The sequence below is a fragment of the Penicillium citrinum genome, assembly GCF_028827155.1.
Source record: "Penicillium citrinum strain IBT 23319 chromosome Unknown utg000009l:1.0-4274883.0:1.0-4276374.0, whole genome shotgun sequence".
NCBI classification, from domain to species: Eukaryota; Fungi; Ascomycota; class Eurotiomycetes; order Eurotiales; family Aspergillaceae; genus Penicillium; species Penicillium citrinum.
The window spans coordinates 3,516,121-3,536,231 of NW_026622694.1; the positions used below are offsets into that span (position 1 = coordinate 3,516,121).

The 20,111-nt window shown below is 48.0% G+C and overlaps 8 protein-coding genes across 8 annotated transcripts; 3 read left to right on the forward strand and 5 right to left on the reverse strand.

Annotated features, from left to right (window-relative positions):
- Positions 1–925: 925 nt before the first annotated feature.
- N7469_010789 (karyopherin beta) lies at positions 926–3,911 on the reverse strand (the record flags this gene model as incomplete). The annotated part of the gene is made up of 5 exons (XM_056649694.1): positions 926–1,453; positions 1,518–2,067; positions 2,125–3,557; positions 3,697–3,755; positions 3,872–3,911. The coding sequence occupies 5 exons, from the start codon at positions 3,909–3,911 to the stop codon at positions 926–928; spliced, it is 2,610 nt and encodes an 869-aa protein (XP_056496825.1).
- Positions 3,912–5,339: 1,428 nt separating this feature from the next.
- Positions 5,340–8,048, reverse strand: N7469_010790 (uncharacterized protein; the record flags this gene model as incomplete). The annotated part of the gene is made up of 4 exons (XM_056649695.1): positions 5,340–5,704; positions 5,763–6,726; positions 6,775–7,709; positions 7,805–8,048. 4 exons carry the CDS (start codon positions 8,046–8,048, stop codon positions 5,340–5,342), a joined length of 2,508 nt encoding a protein of 835 aa, XP_056496826.1.
- Positions 8,049–8,478: 430 nt separating this feature from the next.
- On the reverse strand, positions 8,479–10,415 carry N7469_010791 (uncharacterized protein; the record flags this gene model as incomplete). The annotated part of the gene is made up of 3 exons (XM_056649696.1): positions 8,479–10,056; positions 10,112–10,331; positions 10,384–10,415. 3 exons carry the CDS (start codon positions 10,413–10,415, stop codon positions 8,479–8,481), a joined length of 1,830 nt encoding a protein of 609 aa, XP_056496827.1.
- A 2,358-nt stretch (positions 10,416–12,773) lies between these two features.
- On the reverse strand, positions 12,774–13,655 carry N7469_010792 (uncharacterized protein; the record flags this gene model as incomplete). Its single annotated transcript, XM_056649697.1, has 1 exon — positions 12,774–13,655. The coding sequence occupies one exon, from the start codon at positions 13,653–13,655 to the stop codon at positions 12,774–12,776; it is 882 nt and encodes a 293-aa protein (XP_056496828.1).
- A 618-nt stretch (positions 13,656–14,273) lies between these two features.
- Positions 14,274–14,560, forward strand: N7469_010793 (uncharacterized protein; the record flags this gene model as incomplete). The annotated part of the gene is made up of 2 exons (XM_056649698.1): positions 14,274–14,292; positions 14,370–14,560. The coding sequence occupies 2 exons, from the start codon at positions 14,274–14,276 to the stop codon at positions 14,558–14,560; spliced, it is 210 nt and encodes a 69-aa protein (XP_056496829.1).
- A 221-nt stretch (positions 14,561–14,781) lies between these two features.
- N7469_010794 (uncharacterized protein) lies at positions 14,782–16,524 on the reverse strand (the record flags this gene model as incomplete). Its single annotated transcript, XM_056649699.1, has 2 exons — positions 14,782–15,879; positions 15,937–16,524. 2 exons carry the CDS (start codon positions 16,522–16,524, stop codon positions 14,782–14,784), a joined length of 1,686 nt encoding a protein of 561 aa, XP_056496830.1.
- Positions 16,525–17,477: 953 nt separating this feature from the next.
- N7469_010795 (uncharacterized protein) lies at positions 17,478–19,184 on the forward strand (the record flags this gene model as incomplete). Its single annotated transcript, XM_056649700.1, has 3 exons — positions 17,478–17,755; positions 17,867–18,334; positions 18,767–19,184. The coding sequence occupies 3 exons, from the start codon at positions 17,478–17,480 to the stop codon at positions 19,182–19,184; spliced, it is 1,164 nt and encodes a 387-aa protein (XP_056496831.1).
- Positions 19,185–19,236: 52 nt separating this feature from the next.
- Positions 19,237–19,863, forward strand: N7469_010796 (uncharacterized protein; the record flags this gene model as incomplete). Its single annotated transcript, XM_056649701.1, has 1 exon — positions 19,237–19,863. One exon carries the CDS (start codon positions 19,237–19,239, stop codon positions 19,861–19,863), a length of 627 nt encoding a protein of 208 aa, XP_056496832.1.
- Between the last annotated feature and the right edge of the window lie 248 nt (positions 19,864–20,111).

The window sequence follows — 20,111 nt, forward strand, 5'->3', positions numbered from 1 at the left end:
CTGGTCACGTGATAAAGAGCAGGGGAGGTCTGATATATTAGGTGTCTATGTAACTCCAGTTATTAATTGGCTAATCAGCTAGCTAGCTAGCTACTCAACTCGATCTCCTGTTACGAATAACTATACATTTCGCCTTAAATCTGCTCCTAAATCTTCTGCCAGAGCAGCAATTGGGGTGATTAGATCATACCCCACTTTTATACATTGGAATGCCCTTCGCAGTGGCATGGACAAGGGGGGAGGTTTTTGGAGTAAAGAGTATACGATAGAGATGATCAGGAGGAAGAGATTTTCATGACAACGATTCTTTTCTGGAAATTGGGAGGGACATGATTCGGGGGGGTTACATGATCGGGTACGTACATGAGTCAATGGGGGTGGATACATGAGGTCTTCGGGCTACATGACTTGCAATGCTATAGGGATGCGACGGGATCTTGTCTAATTAAAAGGCAGAATAGGGAAGGTGTGAAGGGATAAAAATGGGTTGTATCACAGAACAAAGAGAAAGGAGAAAGGAAGAAGAAGAAAGAGAAGAATGGCCATGAGGGGAAAGGGTGAATAGGGTTCCATTCGAGGATTTGTGTCATCAAGGGGAAAATTAGCAACCAGAAAAAAAGGTGCTGGGGAAGGGGAGGGCCCAGGAGGTCAAGAACGCTGACAGTTTCAAGAGCTAACACGGACAAACCTCCGGGGGCGTGCGTGGATTGGGGGAGCGTAGCAGACGTTCAAATTCACGATAAGCTTAGGGTAACTTAGAAACCGACACTCGCTGATGGGAGTACCAATCCGTCACGAAAGAGGGGTTGTTGAAAGCATGGGCGCCCTTGGGCACCGCCACATTTCACTGATCTTAAAATCAGGAGTGATGTTGAGGAACAGCCGGTCATCGTCATTGGGATGAACCTCGCGGATGCTAAACTTCCTAGGACATACCAGCACCCAGGTTGATCTGACGCTTGACTTGCTCCCGGGTCCAGCGGGCAGTCTCAATGGTCCGCGGGCTGAATTGACGGGTTGTACGAGTCTCACGGACGAGAGAAGTGACCCAATCATTGCGGAAATAGCTGGACAGCTCGCCGTTGGGGAAAGCGTCAGCAAGATCACCGAGCACACCCATGGAGGAACGCATCAGGCCCTCACTGCGGTTGCTCTCCTGAGAAATGATATGGAGAAGCTGGAAGATTGACTCGATGAAAGGTTGGAGGAGAGTAATGGATGGTGTGCCCTTGTAAGAAAGCAGAATACCACCCCAGGCATCCATAATACCTTCGCGTAGCGAAATAATGTAATCCACCATGTCGAAAGGAAGGTCAGAGCTGGTAGTAACGCTGGACGCCTGTTGCAGAACTCCACCGACAACATTGAGATAAAGGTCGAACTTGGTACCGATAGCCTGAGCAATATCACCGAACGTCTCAAGGATAGCGGGCTTAAGCTGGTTGGTGGAAGTCTATTTCAATTAAGTTAGTAATTATGTCAATTCTTATTTCAGTAAGCATTGATAGTCAACTCACCTTCAGTAGGTTCAGCAGCTGGTTCATAAAGTCATCGCAGAAGGGCTGGACCTTCTCGTTCAGGGCGCGGGAAATGTCGCTAACGAGACCAATAGCCATTGAGCAAAGAGCGGGTTCCTCCTGGTTACCCAGGGCCTTGAACAGGAATGGGCTGAACGATTCCATGTACTTGATGAAATCCTCCTCAAGAGCGCTAGCAAGAGCACCAACAGTCGCGAAGATAACATCAGGAACACTGGACTTAGCTCCAACGGTCTGCAGAGCCTGCAGCAGAACGGTCATGATGCGGTCGGCCTGAGGCTTGATGTCGGTCTCGAAACGCTGAACAATAGCTAGGATGACACTGATCAAGCTGGTCTGCATCTCCTCAAGGAGAATGCGATCCTCAGCGCTAACAACCTGTTGTTGCATGGGGATAGTCTGTTCAAGACGTTGGATGATAACGTCTGAGAGGGTAGCAATCATGGGAAGGCTGTCGTTGGCGGAGTTGAGGACGAAAGAGTTGAGAACCTCGTATCCAGCAGTGCGCAGTTGGTTGTCGGCATCTTGTCTATAGGGGTATTAATAAAATGCAAAATGTTAAAAAAGGGGTGTGTAAAGGACATACCGCTCGGTGACTGTCAGAAGAGACCTGACACTGTCCTCGAAGTGCTTGGACAGAGGGTTGGTTTGGGAGCCGGCATCGCCAGCGAAACGGTCTGCAACGTTCATCAAAGCCCAGCAGCAGGAGCTGGCAATCTTGGGGCTGCTGGCAAGACCGTTGAAGAGACAGGAGATGAGGGGCTGCAAGTGCACCTCGGGGTCAAGGACCTCGGGGCAACAGTCGCAGACACGACCCAGGGCATAGGCAGTGGAGTCGCGAACCTGGACTGATTGGTCCTCCATCATGCCAATGAGTACTTGCAGAGCCTGCTTGATGAGGGGCTCCAGAACACGGGGCTCAGGGCCCTCCATGATCGCACCGAAAGCAGCGACGGCAGCATCACGCTTGCGCCAGTCCTCGTTGCGAATGTTGTCTTCAACGAACGAAACAACGGGCTGAATAACATCACCCTGCACGCACTGGGCATAAAGCTGCAGTGCTTGATACGCAGCACGCGACACATTGTACTCATCGTCAGTGGCATCTTCATCTTGGCGGCACATAGACTGCAGGAGAACGGGAACGACCTCGCGGGTAGCAACACGGGCAAAGCCGAAGAAAGGACGAGCCTCGATGCCTTCTTGGGCGGCCTCGGCGTTGTCGTCTTCAATAGCAATCTCCTCCTCGCAGACGGTGCACCAGAACTCAATAGCAAGCTTGGAGACTTCTTCCTCCTCGCTCTTCATGCCCATAATGCTCAGGCCGAACAGAGCCTTCTCCATGTAGAAACGCATCTTCTCGTAGTAGGCACCCATGATACGGTTCAGACAGCCGAATGCACCAGCCTGCACGCGAACCTCATCGGCTTGAGTGGCCTCGCAGACAACCTGCATAATGTAGTTACGCTCGCCCTCGTTATCCATGTTGGATCGTACAAAGTCCACGGCATCACTGAGGGCATTGATAGCAGCATAACGGACCTCCATGTTAGGCTCCTCGCGGCGGGCACCCTGCACGACAGCCGTCAGGATGGCATTTGAGTGGGCGATCAAGCTCGCGCGCAGGTCGGGATCTTGGGATTCACAGATATAACCAATCGTGGTCAAGGAGGACTGCTTCAGGGCGTCAGATCCGCTCGCCACATTCTGGACGAGAATGTTCATCAGATCGGGCCACTCGTCGCGGGGCAGCTCGATGGCAGCAATAGAGACAATAAGAGTGGCAGCAGCATTTCCAGACTGGGCGTTGGTAGAGTGCAGGGTCTTGAGGGCAAGCTCCTTGACCTGTGACTTGGTCTCGGGGTTGATTTGTTGAATCCATCGCTGTTGCACCTCACGCAGCTTGGCCTGGTCTCGGAAGGTGAAGGCGTTCTTCAAGGCGATACCGGCGGCAACACGAATATGGGCGGGGCTTTCATCATTGGCCAGTTCTTGACCCAGGGTGATAAGGTAGGCGGCCTAAGGAGAGAGAAAAAAAATGATAAGGCGCGTTAGCAGCAGTTTTTGAGAGTCGGAAGAGTGTTCACGAGTGTCTCGCAACAACACCCAACACAAGACAAAATCGAAACAAGGTGGTAAATGAAAAGGGATTACATACGAAGTCGACCTCGGCCGCGTGGGCGAGCTGTTGTTCAGCGTTGGTACGTTCCGCCGCATCTGCGGGAGAGAAAACACGGTCAGCGAGGGGTTCCCGCACACAAGCTTTACTTTGATTGCACACGAGCGGGATGTGTTGCCTATCAAAGTAAAGGGGAGACCGGGAGAATACATACCTGGGGCGAGGGTACTCTGCAGCACCTGACGAGCATCCATGATGTCGGCAAGAGAGAAGGGAAGGAGAGAAGGGTCACGATGTGGGGTGAAAGGGAGCAGAGAAAAAAAAGAAAAAGGAAAAGAAAGGTGGGTTAAAGAAGGACGAAAATCCTCTAGGCCGGAGAAGATATAGAAAATCAATCCAGGCACAATATCAGAAACCACAAAGTATAGTGGGTGTGGTGATGGAATCAGAATCCCTGGAGTGGAAGGTGGGTGGGAAAGGACGGGGTGTTTTTGTGGATATGACGAGGCATGCACCAGAGCCGGGAGGCGTCGAAAGAATAAAGGATTCCTTCGGAGCGCAACGCTGGAGTTTTCGGGATGGGCACAACGAAAGAGATTGAGGAAATAGAGGCCCTAAGAAAGCGAGATGAGTTGAGTTCTTTGAAAACACTAAGTAATGAAGCCAAAGGCAAGTTCAAAGACAGAAATTCGACGCCAAAAAGCGGCCGGGGGAGGTGAGGTTCAACGAGGGCACCCTATGATTGGCTGGAATCTAGTCACGTGATTAATTGGGTAAGCAAACAAGAGGCATCTACTTATTTTCTTGGTCATTTTTGAATTTTTAGTCTATAAATTTAGCTGGTTTATTGTATTCTTAGACTATATCGATCCTTCGTCCATTCATTCCCTTATATTATAGCCCTGGAGGATGCCAGGGTAATACATTATGTATAGGATTACACCGGATGGTACAATCACATTCAATTAGCACTGTGGATTGTTTTGGTTTGCCTCCTTAAAGCACCCACCAGTCAGTGGCCCTAGCGACCAATCCTCTTAGCCCTCAGTCCACACAATTCTTCTTTATTTTTTGACACTTTGTAGTAAGGCCCACATTGTTCCTGGTGCCTGGATTGGGCTGCATAGAAGATCCTAGAATAGTCCTGCTTAGTTCAGGTCCAAGCAAGGGACAAGATCTGCAAAGCACTGCTATAACATGTACCATGTATGTACTCCGCACAGTAGTCTATCTACTCGTAAGCCCATTCAAATTGAATATTCACAATATGTATGATACTAACGTATGGTGTATCTAGTACTCAGACCTCGCCACCCTTGAGACACGTCAGACGGTCACCCTGGCCGATTTATCCTATTACAAATTTTCTCTCTACAATAAAGTGGAGCCGCGTTCTTAACTTCGATGGCAAAAGCAAATACTCTTGACAACGGCTTACAGTTCTCTCAGGGGTTGCTTGTCTACTATGCTCTGTACAGTAGAGCAAATTCCAGATTATTACTAGCATCATTCTACCACGCTAATAGTAGTGATTAATTTGCAAGATATTGCTCACACGAGCCCAGTTACAGATATCCAAGATGGAAAAAGCCAGAAGTGAAAGCCAGGCAATAAGATACGGCTTAGAGGGCTAGTAAAGGCAACGTTTTATCATACATTAATCATAAGATTAAACCGCATCTTCAATTCCCAGTCTCTTCCAATGATTTCTCTTCATCCTCCTGATCCCCCTCTTCCTCTTCAATAGCCCCATCCAAATCCAAAACATCATATTTCATCGCATCCCCATAAAGCACGCAGACTGCCCGTCGACCCTTCCGTCCATTCACATCTAGCCAAAGAGGTTTCGACTGGGGACCAGTTGGTGCAAAAACATGTCTGATAACGCCTGTCTCCATCAACGTGGACAACTCAAGTGGAGTGGGTGGAATTGCAGGCGTGGATGAAGCGGGATAGGCATCACACTCGATGTAATCCAGTTCCAAAGATGGCGAGTCTGTCCTTTCAGGCGCGGGCTGGAAAGAGAAGTTGAGCAAATAGCAAAGGTCTGGGTAAAAGTTAGCACTTGAAACCCCCAAGTGAAAGAGATGAAGGATGGTAACTACCCCCACTAGCCCAAAGAATCATGATTGTACCATCATCGACAAAATGTACTTGCCGAATCTCACCGATCTTAAGAGAAATTGCCGCGATAGATGTGCTCCGAGTCGAGCTGACACCATTCACGGAGTCGAGAATTGTGCGATAAATGTAAAATATCTCCTTGGATCTCCTTGATCGGCTAGCAGTGTAGATAGAACAAGGTCGTCCCTCCTCAGCAGCCTCGTAAGAGATCTTCAAATCAAGGACATCCGGATCGCAATCTGAGTGTAGAGTAAGCGGGGATCGATGTAGAATCGCCCTCCGCTGCGTTAATGCAATTTCAGCGAATACTTTCTCAAATTGAACACCCAGTCGTCTCGTCAGATCATTCAATTTGGGGGTATCAACACTAGTCCCATCTCCTCCTTCATTCTGCGCTTGGCGCTGCTGTTGAAGGAGTGACTTGTACTCGTCATAGAATGAGCGATCATGTCCTTCTTCTGGAAGCCACTTGTCTGATACTGGGGTTGGTATCATTGGCACGCCTATCATGGGTAGCTGGCGAATGAAGTTACGAAGCGCACTTTTCTGAAGAGCACCCGTGATGTATTTCACTGTTGGTGGCACGTCAAAGAGTTCTCTTTTCTCGAGATTCTCTTCTAATGTCTGCGATAAGGGTTCACTGTTTAGAATAGCGATTTCATGCCGAAGCCATCGGGAAAAGGCTGAGAATTGAACTAGCTCTTCATTGGCGTGGTTCAGGACACGATGGGCCAGAAGATGCAAACAATCCAATGTCTCAACAATGCCGATTAACCTTGGCATATCGAGTCCAAGTACATCGCTCAGTTTGTGGAACTTTGAAAGCCCGACCAGTCGACTTAAAAGAACTTGGCTTCGCTCCAATGCTGGAAGGAGGGATTCATGAGTCAGTCGACGAATATTTTCGTAGCCTCCTGCAACGGCTTTATCCCATCTTTTGTGACCCTATATTCCTTAGCGGTCACTCTTAATATTCTGTAGATAGACACTTACCCTATCACCGACAATATCCACTAAGAATTCTTTCATCGGCTCAAAACAATGCCCCGTAGCAACCAGATGATAGATAGCCGTTACAAAATCACATTGACACTGATCCTGCAGATCTTGATTTACACTTCGCAGGAATCGTGCCGGTAATTCCTGGGCATTCTTCCATTCCATTTCAATCTGGCGTTGGACTTGTCCGACATACCGAAGGAGGTTCTGTAGCTGAGTTGTCTTTGACGCGAGAAGAGAAAGATACCGTCCTGACTTTGTAATAAAGCGTAGGTCAAGAGTAATGAGACTCAAAGGGGATGAGGTCTTTGAATCTGTATTCGATGCTATCAAAGCATGTGTTGAGCTCAGCGGATGAGACGCATGACGAAGAATCCGACAAGATCCTACTTTTGCATTTGGATCACCGACGGGGAAAGAGCCGATTTCAAAACAATCAAAGATACGAAGGTGGATAGACCCATCATCGAAGCCGATGAAGAGTACATCCACCGAGTCACTGGCATCTTTAGCGTAAGAGTGGAAGATTGCATCGATGGAGGCCCGCGAACTGAATAAATCATCTTCCGCACCCGTTGCAGGCAATGTACTCAGCTTAGGCAGTGAACTTTCAATGTCAAGTAACGCAAGTTCCCGTGGAAGATCAGCTTTGAGCAGAGCCGCTGCCTTGGATGGGTGAATACCCGGTGATAATAGGTCATCGACAGATATCTGACCAGCGGAGTCCTGTAGATGCTTCTGAGCAGCCTTGCTATCGGTAAAGTTCAAGCCCCAGCCCAAACACGTCACTTTGGGAGCGAGCTCTGCTTCAGACGAAGAGAATTCCTCGCTCGATTTCTGGTAGGCTGGGTAGTGGTGGACTGTCTTTCCACTGAATGCACTGAGTATGCGTATAGACCCATCTCCACAAGCGACGGCGAGAAGACGTCCTATTCATATCAGCAAATGCCCTTAATATGCCAATGTCCACGTCACGTTCTGCGTATATGAACATGGCCATGTTATCATAAAGAAAGGTTCTCACCGTTCCCTTTCCACGCCAGTGCCCTCACCTCGCCATCCTCTTCATCCTCACCGAGATACGGATCACCCCCAAACGAACCTCCAAAGACATGCTGTCCATTCAGGCGGTATACACGTAGCTTCTCGTCATCGGTAGCCAGGGCAATAAGGTCCATCGAAGGACAGTACGCCAGGGTGGTGGCTTTACATTTTGCTGGCAGGGATTTCTCCCCGACCGGCATCAGCTGGGGACCCTTTTCTGCCATTTTCTCTGTAATATTTGGAGATGTTTATATTCAGCCCATTCTTTTTCCGTTTATCATTTGACTGCGTGGTTACAGGCTTTCGTTTGTTGTTGTCTGCAGAGTGGGAGAGTCGCGGCGGACCCAGGGATTCTTGGCGCGCGTTTTGTGCGCGGCCGGGAACACCGACGAGGTCGACGTGCAAGAAATGCTGCTCAATACTCGCAGTTTGTTCCATATTTACCTAGAATACAAAGAAGCAAAACACCAAGGCTCTGTTAAGCTAATTATTTGCTCTCGTGGCATGCTACTTTACTATTTTCCCGTTCTATTTATGTTCATAATCGTGTTTCCGCTATATTGGCTATGCTATAATCTGTCTATTGAAATTGGTACAGGCAACCTAGTGACCAGCACCAGGGTTGCTGATGAACGAATGTCTTTGGAAAAAGGGTTAAAAAGGTGCACCGTCCATGTCGGACTGCATCATGTTCTTCAGATAGCTGAGTTCATCCATCAGCTCCTGCATGGTTCTCTTGCCTTGGGCAGAGCCATCCCGAGATCGAGAACGCACTCTCTCCAGTGCGTCGCGGTGTTGGCTCTCCCTGTCTGGAAGAATTATAGGGCTTCCATCAGGGCTCCTGCGTGACAAAGAAAGCGCGTCCATTGATTCGATTGCACCGAAGAGAGCCGCGTGACGCTTGGGGTTACTTTCAACTTCATCCATTTGATCAATCCCCAAGCCAGAACCTTCGAGGCCAGGCGATGCGAGGGAGACAGCGAGCTCGGGCAGTGACGCGTTCCAGGGTGGTAGTTCGCCTGATGCCGAATTCGGCGATGATGGCTTGGAATGCGCTGTAAGGTGAGGAGTGTTGGGGTCGGTGTTGGTTGTTGCATCATTGAACTGGGTCAATTCTGGAGTCTTCCAATCGTCAATAGCCGCCGAGTCATTGACATCATGGTTGAATGTCGAGGCAGAAATCATTGATTCCGGGGAGTTGTCTTCAGCTTCGGTCTCGGTATCGGTGCTCCATTCAGAGAAACGACTCCGCTCAGGAACGAAACGGGAGTGAGTGGAGTCGTCTGCTGTTGTGGCCGTCATGCTGGAAAAGTGGCTGCGCGGGATTTCTGCATCCATGACTCTGTCATGATCATCGATCTCGCGTACTGCCTCGTCCATTACACTGGAAGGCGTGTTAGGAAGCGTAGGCAGTCTTTTGTCGCTGATATCTTTCCCAGTCGGCGTTGTGTCGTCCGGGTTGCTCGCAATGAATTCCAGAGCATCCTTCAGTGCACGAGTCTCGTCGACTGTCCCCAGGTTATTACCAGCCGCCGCGCCTTTCACAAAGCTGGGCTTGCGAGGCTGAGGACGCGTCTCTACGGTGAGAAGATTCTTTCGAGCCTGTGCCTCGCCACCCTTTGCCTTGAGAGCACGGCGGCTTTGGATTGTCGAGAACTCGGGGATGTTCGCGATTGGAGAGGCAGTATTATTGTTGACGTTAACTTCAGGTACTTGTCGGCGGGTACCATTGGTCCCGTCACGTCGGAGAACCCCGTTGACGGTCTTGGACCTTGGCAAGGGCGAGGCCTGATCCTGGCCCTGGCCCTCTGCTTCATTGGTAGGCCGGAAAGCCGCAAGAAAACGAGTTCTTGGTGGTGACGCGGAACGTGCATCCTTCGAATGTTGACTTCTGGCACTACCCGGCTGCGACGCACTTCTGTGAATCATTCCGTTGCCGGGGGATACAGCCTGGGGATGCACAGGCGGGCGCTGGTTGCGAGGAATAGCAGTTTGCAGGCGTGCTGGAACTGGCTGAGGTGGTTTGCGTGGGTTCATGAATTTGTCTTCTGGATTCATGGTTCGGTAGTCGGCCTTCTGCGAGCTATTGCTGCCCGTTCGCCCATGAGATCGACTATCCGGTAAAACAATGGGGACATTCAAGACATTGACAGGTTGACCAGGGAGGAGAGGGCACTTTGTCGTGACGGGTTCGTTCTCATTAATAGATTCAATGTCATCATCCAGCAAGTACTGTTTGATTTTGTGAGTGGTTGTCCTTTTGGATGTGAATTCCGGGCGTACTCACATAATACCAGTACGTAGCACCCATTTTAAGTCCACCGGTCCGCCATTGGGACTGTTCACCCGATGAACCTCCGGGTCCATCACCTAAGATATCGGTAAAAGTATGACATCCTTTCCAGTGGCCAGCACCGACACGCTTGTCTCTCTCCATGACATATTGTTTGGTAAAATTATCCCATGATCCGAGCAGCTTCACTGAACGGGTTTCAGGGTTGGTATTGCTGATATCAAGTCAGTTATTGCTGCATGATGATTTCCATGATCCGAACTCACAGTAAGAAAGTCATGAGGGTAGTAGATATCATCGCACGGGGGCGACAGCTCAGAGAAAAGGAAAAGACTCAAGTAACGAGGGCAGTCAATGCAAATGTCTAATCGCAGCCAGATGCAAAACAATGCTATGAAGGACGAATGAAGATGGGTAAAAAAAAAAAGTGGCACGAAATGGATCAAAAAGAAAGCAGACCCAGTATGATGTAGAGTACAATGTAATGCAATGCAAAGAACGAATGATAAAAGACAAACACGAGAGAGAGAGAGAGAGAGAGAAAGGTTAAAACCAAGAAAAAAAAAAGGCAAATAAAAAGGAAAAGAAGAGAAGAGAAGAAAGAGTGTGGAGAGTAGAATGCAGACGAGGGTCAACGCAGCAGAATATAAGTTGTGACGGAGCTCTAGTCCGGAGCAGTAAACAAAGGCTGTTTCTATAATTACAGCCCCAGTAGAACGCTAGACGGCCACCGGACGCAGGTACACGCTGTAGTTGTTTCAGGAGACGTGATTGACAGGTCTAAGAATAACCGGAGTCGTTCGAGGGATGTTTCGGGCAGCGCCGCAGGCACAACAGCCATGGTCTGGCCCAGCAGGGCAGGCCAAAAAGAAAATGTGACGCGGATGCTTCAGGAAGCGCGTTGATGAAAGGGGAAATGAAATTTGCCAACGTTCCCTAATTTCCACCAGCACAGTTCCAGGGCGATAAGAATAGCCAATGGGCGCGAGAATGTACGCGAAGCGCCGACGTTGCTAGGACCGGGGTGCGGCGCTTCGACCGGAGGTAGATGTTGTAGAGGATTGTTTTGGTGGTATGGATGCTAGCCCGGTGTGAAACAGCAATTGTAGAATTGTATAGAGTGTTGTGTATGTCGAGTACTGAGTATTAAGAGTGAACGTAAGGAAACGAAAGAGAAGAAGGTTGGTGGAGGGAAGAGCTTTTTTTGCAGTGGTAATCAGATCGGCACTGCGGGGATTTTTGGTGATGAGTTTGGATGCCGATCGCGGGATAAATGGCGGATGGCCAGTAAGTGTGGATTGGGAGAAGACTAAAAGTATACAATTTCTCTGCCTAGAGATAAAAAGCCGAGAGAGGAATTGGAGTATGTACAATACAAGTAGAAATGTGGTAAAGGAAAGAATATGGAAAAAGGGGAAGAAAGAGAAAGCAGAGGAAGAAGCAGATTAGCATCTACAAGGGCTTACCGTGGTTCATCCATTCAATTCTCCACGCAAGGTACAATTTCCGTTGTTTGTCCGTTTCAACTTTCCTGGAACTAGTGAATGATGCCCCTCGGGTTGATACAATGGTATCAACAACGCCACCATTCGGCAGCTCGCAAATTTACTACGATCTGCAGAGGTAAGGAGGGCCTTCCCACAGTGGCTTTTCCCCTGATGCAAGTGTGAAGTGTCGATCAGCTGGATGATTGGCTCTATTGTTGGGTTCGGCCAAGAACCATTCTCCACTTGGTTCCTGCGACGGCGGCAGATGATACGTCTGTTTGGGGGTTGAGCTAACGGATGACAGGAACTGAGATTGGAATGAGGTCAGTCTGTGGCTAGTAGTTACATGAAAGAGTGGGAAAATTAGAGCGAGAGTCTCGTAACTATATGTTTATCTCGTATGCGAAGGTGATATCAAATCGCATCCTGTCCGAATGCCGAAGAGCAGAAGAGCAAAAAAAGGAGAAACGACAAAGTCAACCGTCCGACTAGCGAGAGGGACAGCCCCATTGAGAATGGAGATGACATGATCTCAGATTCTGAGATAAGATGAATTCGTCATAGAAGATGGTGCATCCAACTCTACATAGATAATGCTAGTGGCCATTGTTTACATTCTGCAATCATCAACCTCTGAAATGGGCATACACTTTGAGATAGACTAATCCATAGCATGTCGCGATATGGGACTCTCAATAAATGAAATGGACTCTCCACGTTTTTCAGGTTTAAATAGTCGGTGAGTCAAGAGTATGGAGTCCGACTAAGAGCGTAAATTCCGCACGGTGCTACTCCGTACATCGTACTCTTAACCGGTTGATGAGTTGACGAGCTTGGCACGCAGGGACCAATCAATGATCGTCGCCCAAAATTGGCCTTGTTTAGAGTACAGCCTACTCACTAAGGATCCGAGGATCTGAGCCTTGCGGGGATCCAGAATACTACTCGGGGCTAATATCTAGTAAGGAAAGGTAGGCAAAGAAGCTAATTGGATGATTTCCATGCTACATTGATGTAGCTACTCCAAGCCCTAGTATAGCCCAGCTCGGTTCAATTAAAAACATATAATGACGTGAAAGAAAGGATCGAATACAGAAAGATGTGAAGCAGAAAGTCCGAGAGAATATAAAGATGGAAAAACCGGAGAACGAAAGATTAATAAAGCCGTATCAGATCTGTCGTCGATCATACTTCTTATTCACTGCCCCAAGCACACACTTCAATATACCGTCTGCATCCAATGATTGACCTTTCCTCCCCTTCCCTCGCCAAGGTACAGTGTCAACAATATCCCGCAGATGCTTATCACTGCAATACTTCCCAAGATCATCATCAAGTTCCTGCAGATATCGCTGCACCCTTTGGTCATCACCGATTTGAAAGAATTGAATACCCACCTGCCACGGCAACGCGTTGCAGCGGGGCTGATCCAGTGTCTTGGCTACCTGCACAATAACACTCTCCGCATCATCCGTGAATTCACCATCCGTGATCGTTATAATATTAATGGGTTTAACTAGCAGTGACGGGTCCTGAAGTGTCCCATCTGCGTTCCGTGAAGCTTGCATCATTTCCACGCGGTGGAGATATGGCGTCAGGATCTCTAGTAGACGTTTTCCCACGGGCGTAGAGCCGCGAGGTCGAACACTATTGAAAATTTCCTGGACGTCCTCTGCAGTCGTGATGTTCGTGTAAGCGCCCGATGTACGCAGAGTTTCTGCGCGACGGTGGTTTAAAAAGTAGATGTCAATTCCATCATGGTCATATTGAGTGCAGATTGGGGCAATGGCAGCAATGGCCTCCTCTGCTTCACGCCAGCGTGGCCCACTCATGCTGGAACTATCGTCTACAAGGAAAATTGTATCAAAGTCCTTGAGGAAAGCATAACGCGATTCATAGTCCACACTTGAGGTCTTTGAAACGGCGGGTGCCTTCCAGTCTTGTGAATCGTAGGCTGGTGGATCCCATGGTGTTGTCTTCTTAGAGGGTGATCTTATTAATGAGAATAGCTTGCTATCACGTAGTCGGGAACGTGGGCTGGTGTTGGCCATTGGTGCGATATTGGGAGTGATAGCTGTGGACGATTGGTGGTAATCATGCCTTGAGGATGGAAATGAGGACCATAATGGAGGAGGAATGGATTTGTCGAACATCGGCCTGATGGAGATGCCTTGGAAACTCTGTGTTGGTATGTGGTACCAGTTGCTATAATGCAAACAGGATGCAATAAATAAGAGAAAGGTGGTGAGGTTTAGAAGTTCCAAAGGAAGTCTTATGTATGATATTGAACAAAGAGGTCACTTGCAAGAAGGCATTCTTTATATCCGACTTTTCCTTCATCCGAGATGTTGCGGAGCCTTTCGATCACATTGCAAAGCACGACGGTCGATAGACAAGGCTCATTTGTACAAATTGTAAGGTTTGGCGCCAATGCTGGGCGACGTCCACAAATTCTATACACAAAGATGACTTTTAGGAATTCATAGCTACTTGCAGGGTTTAGTGTGCGGGGCTCAACAAGCCTAAGTGACAATAAGGCAGAAAGCGTTTCAGTCCTTTGTCCGATCATTTTCATTTGTAGAAGATAATGGAGCAAAGACCTTGGTGTCTGGCGCTAAGGTAGTAAGGCTGCCGGAACGACAACGACACAGCCTTGTATAATTTAACTCATGACTCGGAATCACCCAGGTATGTGCTTAATTTGCTGACGGATACCCCCGCCCGCTAGTATCCGAGTCTGACTAGAAGCCACAGAAAGAAGATAGAAGCCGCGTTGAATGCTCAATTCTATGCGGCGGCTTTCTGTTTGGACTGGGCTGAGTATCACTCAGCCCCCGACCTTCCAACGAATGAAGGCGCAGCAGGGAATGCATTGTGGGACATCGCGCGCAACAAGTACGGATCAAAGGCAGAGTTTGAGAATACGACCAATAATTGTGAACCGATGAGCTCATAATATATGCAATGGAAAATCGAAAGCCCCTTATTTGTTGAAAGTCACTAAAGTGTCATAATCATTATGTACGTATGTATTCCATGCCATGCTTCCTGAGCGCCTCGTGAGTTGTATAATCCTCTGGTTCCCAACTGTGCCCCACAACCCGAATGAACGCCCAATCGTTAGTACAAAGAATGAAGTTTGTTTGCGCCGAGAAGATTGCAAGTGTTCCACATCTGTTAGAAATCTGCCTCGAGTGCAGGAGTTTCCTCAAAGGGCAAATCAAGCAGGGTCGCGGGGCTAACTTGCGCCGGCTTTGCGATCGAGCTGTGCTCAGAGGGGACTCCATTTTCGAAATGAAGCATGCCCGGGTCGAGGGCAATCATATCCATAAGGGCAAGAGCCTGATCGATACCCATTGCATTTCCAATCATTTTAAGAGCATCTCCAACCCAACGGCGTAAGGGATGTCCAGGATTCTCAACAATGCCGGCCATGAATAGCGGCCAAAGCAATGTCAGCCCTCCAAGATAACTTTCCGGAGGTGGACAATTAGGAGAAGCGTCTTTCTGATGAGCGCCCAGGTTAAAGGGCAGACTTCGGCAAATATCAACAGCCAGCCGTCGGATAATCGTTCGAAGAGTCTTGCAATGAGCCCGAAAATCCTCCGACATTTCAAGTTTGGAACTATCGGATATTTTCCACATATGCGAAAGAATTAATTCACTGACTAGAATACGTGCACAGCGATATTGGTTCCATATGTTGCAGGCCCAGAAATTAGGGTAAACGTGGTATTGGTCGTCGTAGAGGCGAAGACCGCGACAACGCTCTTGGAAGAGGAAGTCGTAAGGAGATTTGGTGAGTGTTTCATATGTGAGATCAGGTGGAAGCGCCGTTAACCAGGAGAGTAATTCGGCCTCGATGGACGATGCTGCTGCAATTATTTCCTGATCGTTTATGATGACTTTGGTTTGGATGTCAGCCCGCAGATTGGACAATTTTCCCATAATGATGATCAACCGATTGCTGTAAACCTCCCCTGCTCGCAAATGCATAGCAAGGTTCGTACATTCCAGTAAAGAATTTGGCACGTGGCAATCTCGTTGTATACAACTAATTATCTGTGAAGACCGGAAGAGGTTAGACATAATTTCAACGATCGAGATATAAGAGCGTGAAAGGCAACGCACAATCTGATATCGCAAATGCATAAACAACCGAATTCCGGCTTCGGTATTAAGTTGGTCAGTGCCTCGCAAATCAAGTAAAGCAGTGGCACCAGAGATATGGTTTGTCCATAAAGCGATATCCCGCGGAGCTCGTGCCGTGACAAGCTAAGAAATAGTCAATTGTTAGAGATCTGCGAGTCAGAGAAAGGTTTCATATCTTACTTCATATATAGCAAGCAGCACGACAGCTCCTAAGGTCTGATTTGTCTTAGCCTGCTCTATATCCGTCAAGGCTACATTGAGGAGATTCAAAGCATTGACATATTCTTTCCTCGCCACCTCACGAAGAGGACCTAGATGCCTCACACGACAGAGCATGGCCGATGCAACAGCGGTCATACTTGCCCTCATTGCCCTTGTGCCCACCTGATCTCCGGATTGTGCTAAGAACTTCGTCACAAAGTCACTCATCCAAAAACTTCCGGGTATCGCATTAGACCGAAAGAGAAAACTGATAGCTTCTTCCTGTGTAGGTAAGGCTAGTGGCTGAACCTCCATGGGAATCTGCCAGAGTTGGTGGTGCACCAAGGCCTTAGGCAGTGGGTCAGCGTTGAAATCAATCAAACTAATGCATGACGCCTCTGCCGGATCTCCAACCTGGGAGCTAGTAGACTGCGAGCTCCCATCTGGGGAAGCTGTGCGAGGCGATCGCCCTGGTGACCTTTTTTGTCGAGTAGGTGGTGAGGCACTCGATGTATTAGACCCCGCCGAGGCTTTCTTTACCACAGATTTACTCTCATCGCGAAACATCAGAGATAGTTGATCCCTGTATCCGGGACAGTCCCGCTTGGCCCGCACACATTGTGAACAAGCCGGCCGAACCTGGTCGCAGCGGATCTTCCTGGACCTGCAATGGCCACAACCTTTGCTTGGCTTGCCGCAATAAACCATGATCAAAGCCGCTGGTCTTTACTTATCGGATTTCCCAGGGCTGAAGAGGGAGGAGTCATGTATTAAGGTGTCGGTAGAGTCCGACTGCACCGCCTCCGCCTGAGACCCTTTGTTGGGGTTAGGCAACTATGTAAGCTGAGCACAGGAAACACCAATAACACCAGTATCAATACTTTCAGTCGTATTGAAAGTCAAGTGTGTCTCTTTTTAGAAATTGCTAATGTGATGTCTGCGATCATTTACCGTTTAACCCATTTAAGCCTGCCCTATACCAGATCTCTCCGACTGTATCCCCCAACGTTTTACAGTGATCACCCCGCTTATGTCATTCTGCTTATGTCACTTCAGAAGACCTGCGCTATTCTGTATTGGGATACCATTGCGAACAATAGTGTCTTTTCATTGGCTCGTCGAAGTAAAGCCTTGGGAAGCTTGGCGGGCCCTGTGGACCTGAAGGCGCAGCAATGAACTTGGTCCAGCTCGCTGCAAGCTTTTAATTTGTATTCGAAGAAAGAAAGAATCTTTCAAGGTGGAGGCTTATTTTCTAACCTTTCCGAGTCTGGTGGATTTTGAGAGCTGCTTATATTTTCTTCACACAGCCACTGATACTGACCTGAAGGCAATGTTCCAAAACGGTATGCACGATGCTTGTAGAGAATACTATAAATCGATGATTGGAAAGGGACATTAGGTGTTTTATTATATTCTACTTAAGACCTCTTTTATACTACCGGCTTCTTTGGACATTTTTATAGACATACCGCACGATCCTGAAAATTCGAAGTTTCTAGGACGTTACGACCTCGAACGACATGACAATTACGTACAGACATGGCATCTCAATTTTGGAGTTGCTTGTCTTCCTGCCTTCTTTCTTCCTTGCTAGCTTTCTGGTTTATCGTCATGGATTCCGTCAGAATAGCGGGTTTCTGTTCATTGCAACATTTGCATTGGCCCGGATTGTCGGCGCCTGCTGTGATCTCGCCACAATAAACCACTATAGCTTGGGGCTTTACATTGCTGCCGCAATCTGTATGGCCGTCGGACTGTCCCCTCTCATGCTTGCATTGACAGGGCTCCTATCTCGAGCGTGAGTTACTTCCAACTATCTGACTCTTCTGTGTATATGAAGACATACACATATATAGATAGATAGATAGATTTGCCTGAAGAAAGAAAGCCTTTCCGCTGACATGCCCAGAAATCAATCCATTCAACATAAAACAGGAAAACTCGCTATGCCTCATTTTGTATTCATTCAATTTCGCATCCTCGTCACAGTGGCCATGGTGATTAGCATCGTCGGTATCACCGCCGACATGTCCGCCGAAGGCCTTGCACACCCCGATATCAAGGCCAAGATCGGCATGATCCTGTATCTTGTCTCAGGTGCACAGATTTGTCTTATGGTTGCATTTTTTGCCATGCATCGAGACGCTATCGGACGGGGTGAGAAGCGAACACTCCTTGCCGCTGCTATCTCAACCCCATTCATTCTGGTACGGCTGGTTTACGCTACTCTGATCTGGTTCCTCCACAACTCCAGTTTCAGCATGATTGGTGGGAATGTGACAATTCAGCTTGTAATGTCTGTTTTGGAGGAATTCGCGGTCGTGATTACTTGTCTTGGGGTGGGAATTACTCTTCGCGTGCGTGGAAAAGAGCAGGGGTCAGAGGGAAATGGCTCTTCCGCTGATTATCCTTCGCAATATAAGCCTTGAACTAATGACATGGGTGGCTTCAATGCCGCTTTTCTTCGATAGATTTCTTATTGCGTCTTATTGTTTTTTAGTATATTTAAATGACAGCGTTATCGAAGCGATCTACATGTATTGTAATTATCGACTTGATATGTCGATAATGTTGAACTTGAAGGTGGCTGTGAAGCAATAAATAGAAGTGTCTAGCTCGGACAGAGTTGAAGCCCATGAATGTTAATAGGTGAAGTTCTCCCTGGCGAGTAGTGGAAATAAGTAAATATCCGCTTACCCTCTTTTGGTGCCCGCGCTAGCTTAATACTACTAGTGACGGTTTATAAGTACTCATTTTTTACACAATTTTCCTTTTCACCTTGGTCATCCTGGATACTAACATCCAAAAGGATGGGGTACGCGAAATTCCAAACTTATCCTGAAGACTTACCTTGGCCGGTAGGAACCTACATCAAAGACAACAATGGCAACAAACTATACGAGACCGAATGGTGCGAACTGAAAATCGAAATTTTGGAACGGAATGATGTTGCGATGTTAAAACGATATATGACTACTTATGGGTTTGGTACACTCGCTCTCGCAGATTCGCAGAATGCAGATCCATTCCGGGTTGCAGCCACGAATGGAAGTACTGATGCACTTCGATTACTCCTGGTGCAGTACGTTTCTAATCCCGTACACCAGCAGAAGTGGCCACTAGAAGATCGAAGATTCTCTCTGCTGAGTGTGGCGTGCTCTCATCCACATGTAAAAACAGTCAAACTTCTTTTGGATAGTCAGATGCCAGTCTGGAAGGTCAATTAAAGAGATCTTCATGGGAGGAATGCGTTGCTAAATGCTGCCGAGCCTCTTTGCCATGAAATCTCATACAAAAACCCGCTGGAATCAGGGAGAGCGTGTCGAAGCAGCGGAGGGACTTATTCTCTTTCTTCTCGAGAAGGGTTCCTCGGTTCACGAGGCTAATTTCGGGCTCCAGCTTGTGGACGAGAAGGACCAGAATCAATCGCGAAAAGACCAGGAGAAAGCGATTGTCTCTTGGACAAGCTTTATATTATCTTGCGGTGTGACAGGCGAGCAATCACAAAAGCCTATTGGTATCATTCTTGGCGGGGGTGTTACTAGAAGTCATTATTCATTAGTGAGACGACTTCTGGATGATGGCGCCAATATACTCGCAAGACGACGGTATCTCGGGTTTATTGGGCGTCTGAGTACATCGACCAACCCAGTGTTGTATGTTACTGCGTTCCACCACGACAGTCTATTCTGGAATGCAAATGGCCTCCAAGCTCTGATAGACCATTGTGATGAGTCTGGAACCTCCGATGCCAAAGAGCTACTTCAATCCTGCGATAATGGTGGTCGTTGGCCAATACATTGGGCCTCTGCCGGTCCAGGATTATCGGAGTGTGAGCTCCTTGAGAAGAACTTAAGTGATAGACTCGAGGCTATTCTCAAATTGCTTCTAACACAGAGTCCGTGATCAGTCAATGTTCAAGATAAGGAGGGCTATACGCCCTTGTATCACCTACTCGCGAGCCATGCTTCTTGCGTAGGGCGCAAGCACTTTGATATTGCGTTTAAGCTTTCACTGGAGAGTGGAGCTGAAACAGGCAGATTGACCGTCGAGAACTATAATGCTCTACACATTGTTTCTCTTCACTACCAAGAGCACAAACCTATAGACAACAATCTTCTCCCCACTCCTGTAAGGCACAGTGCTGACATCAG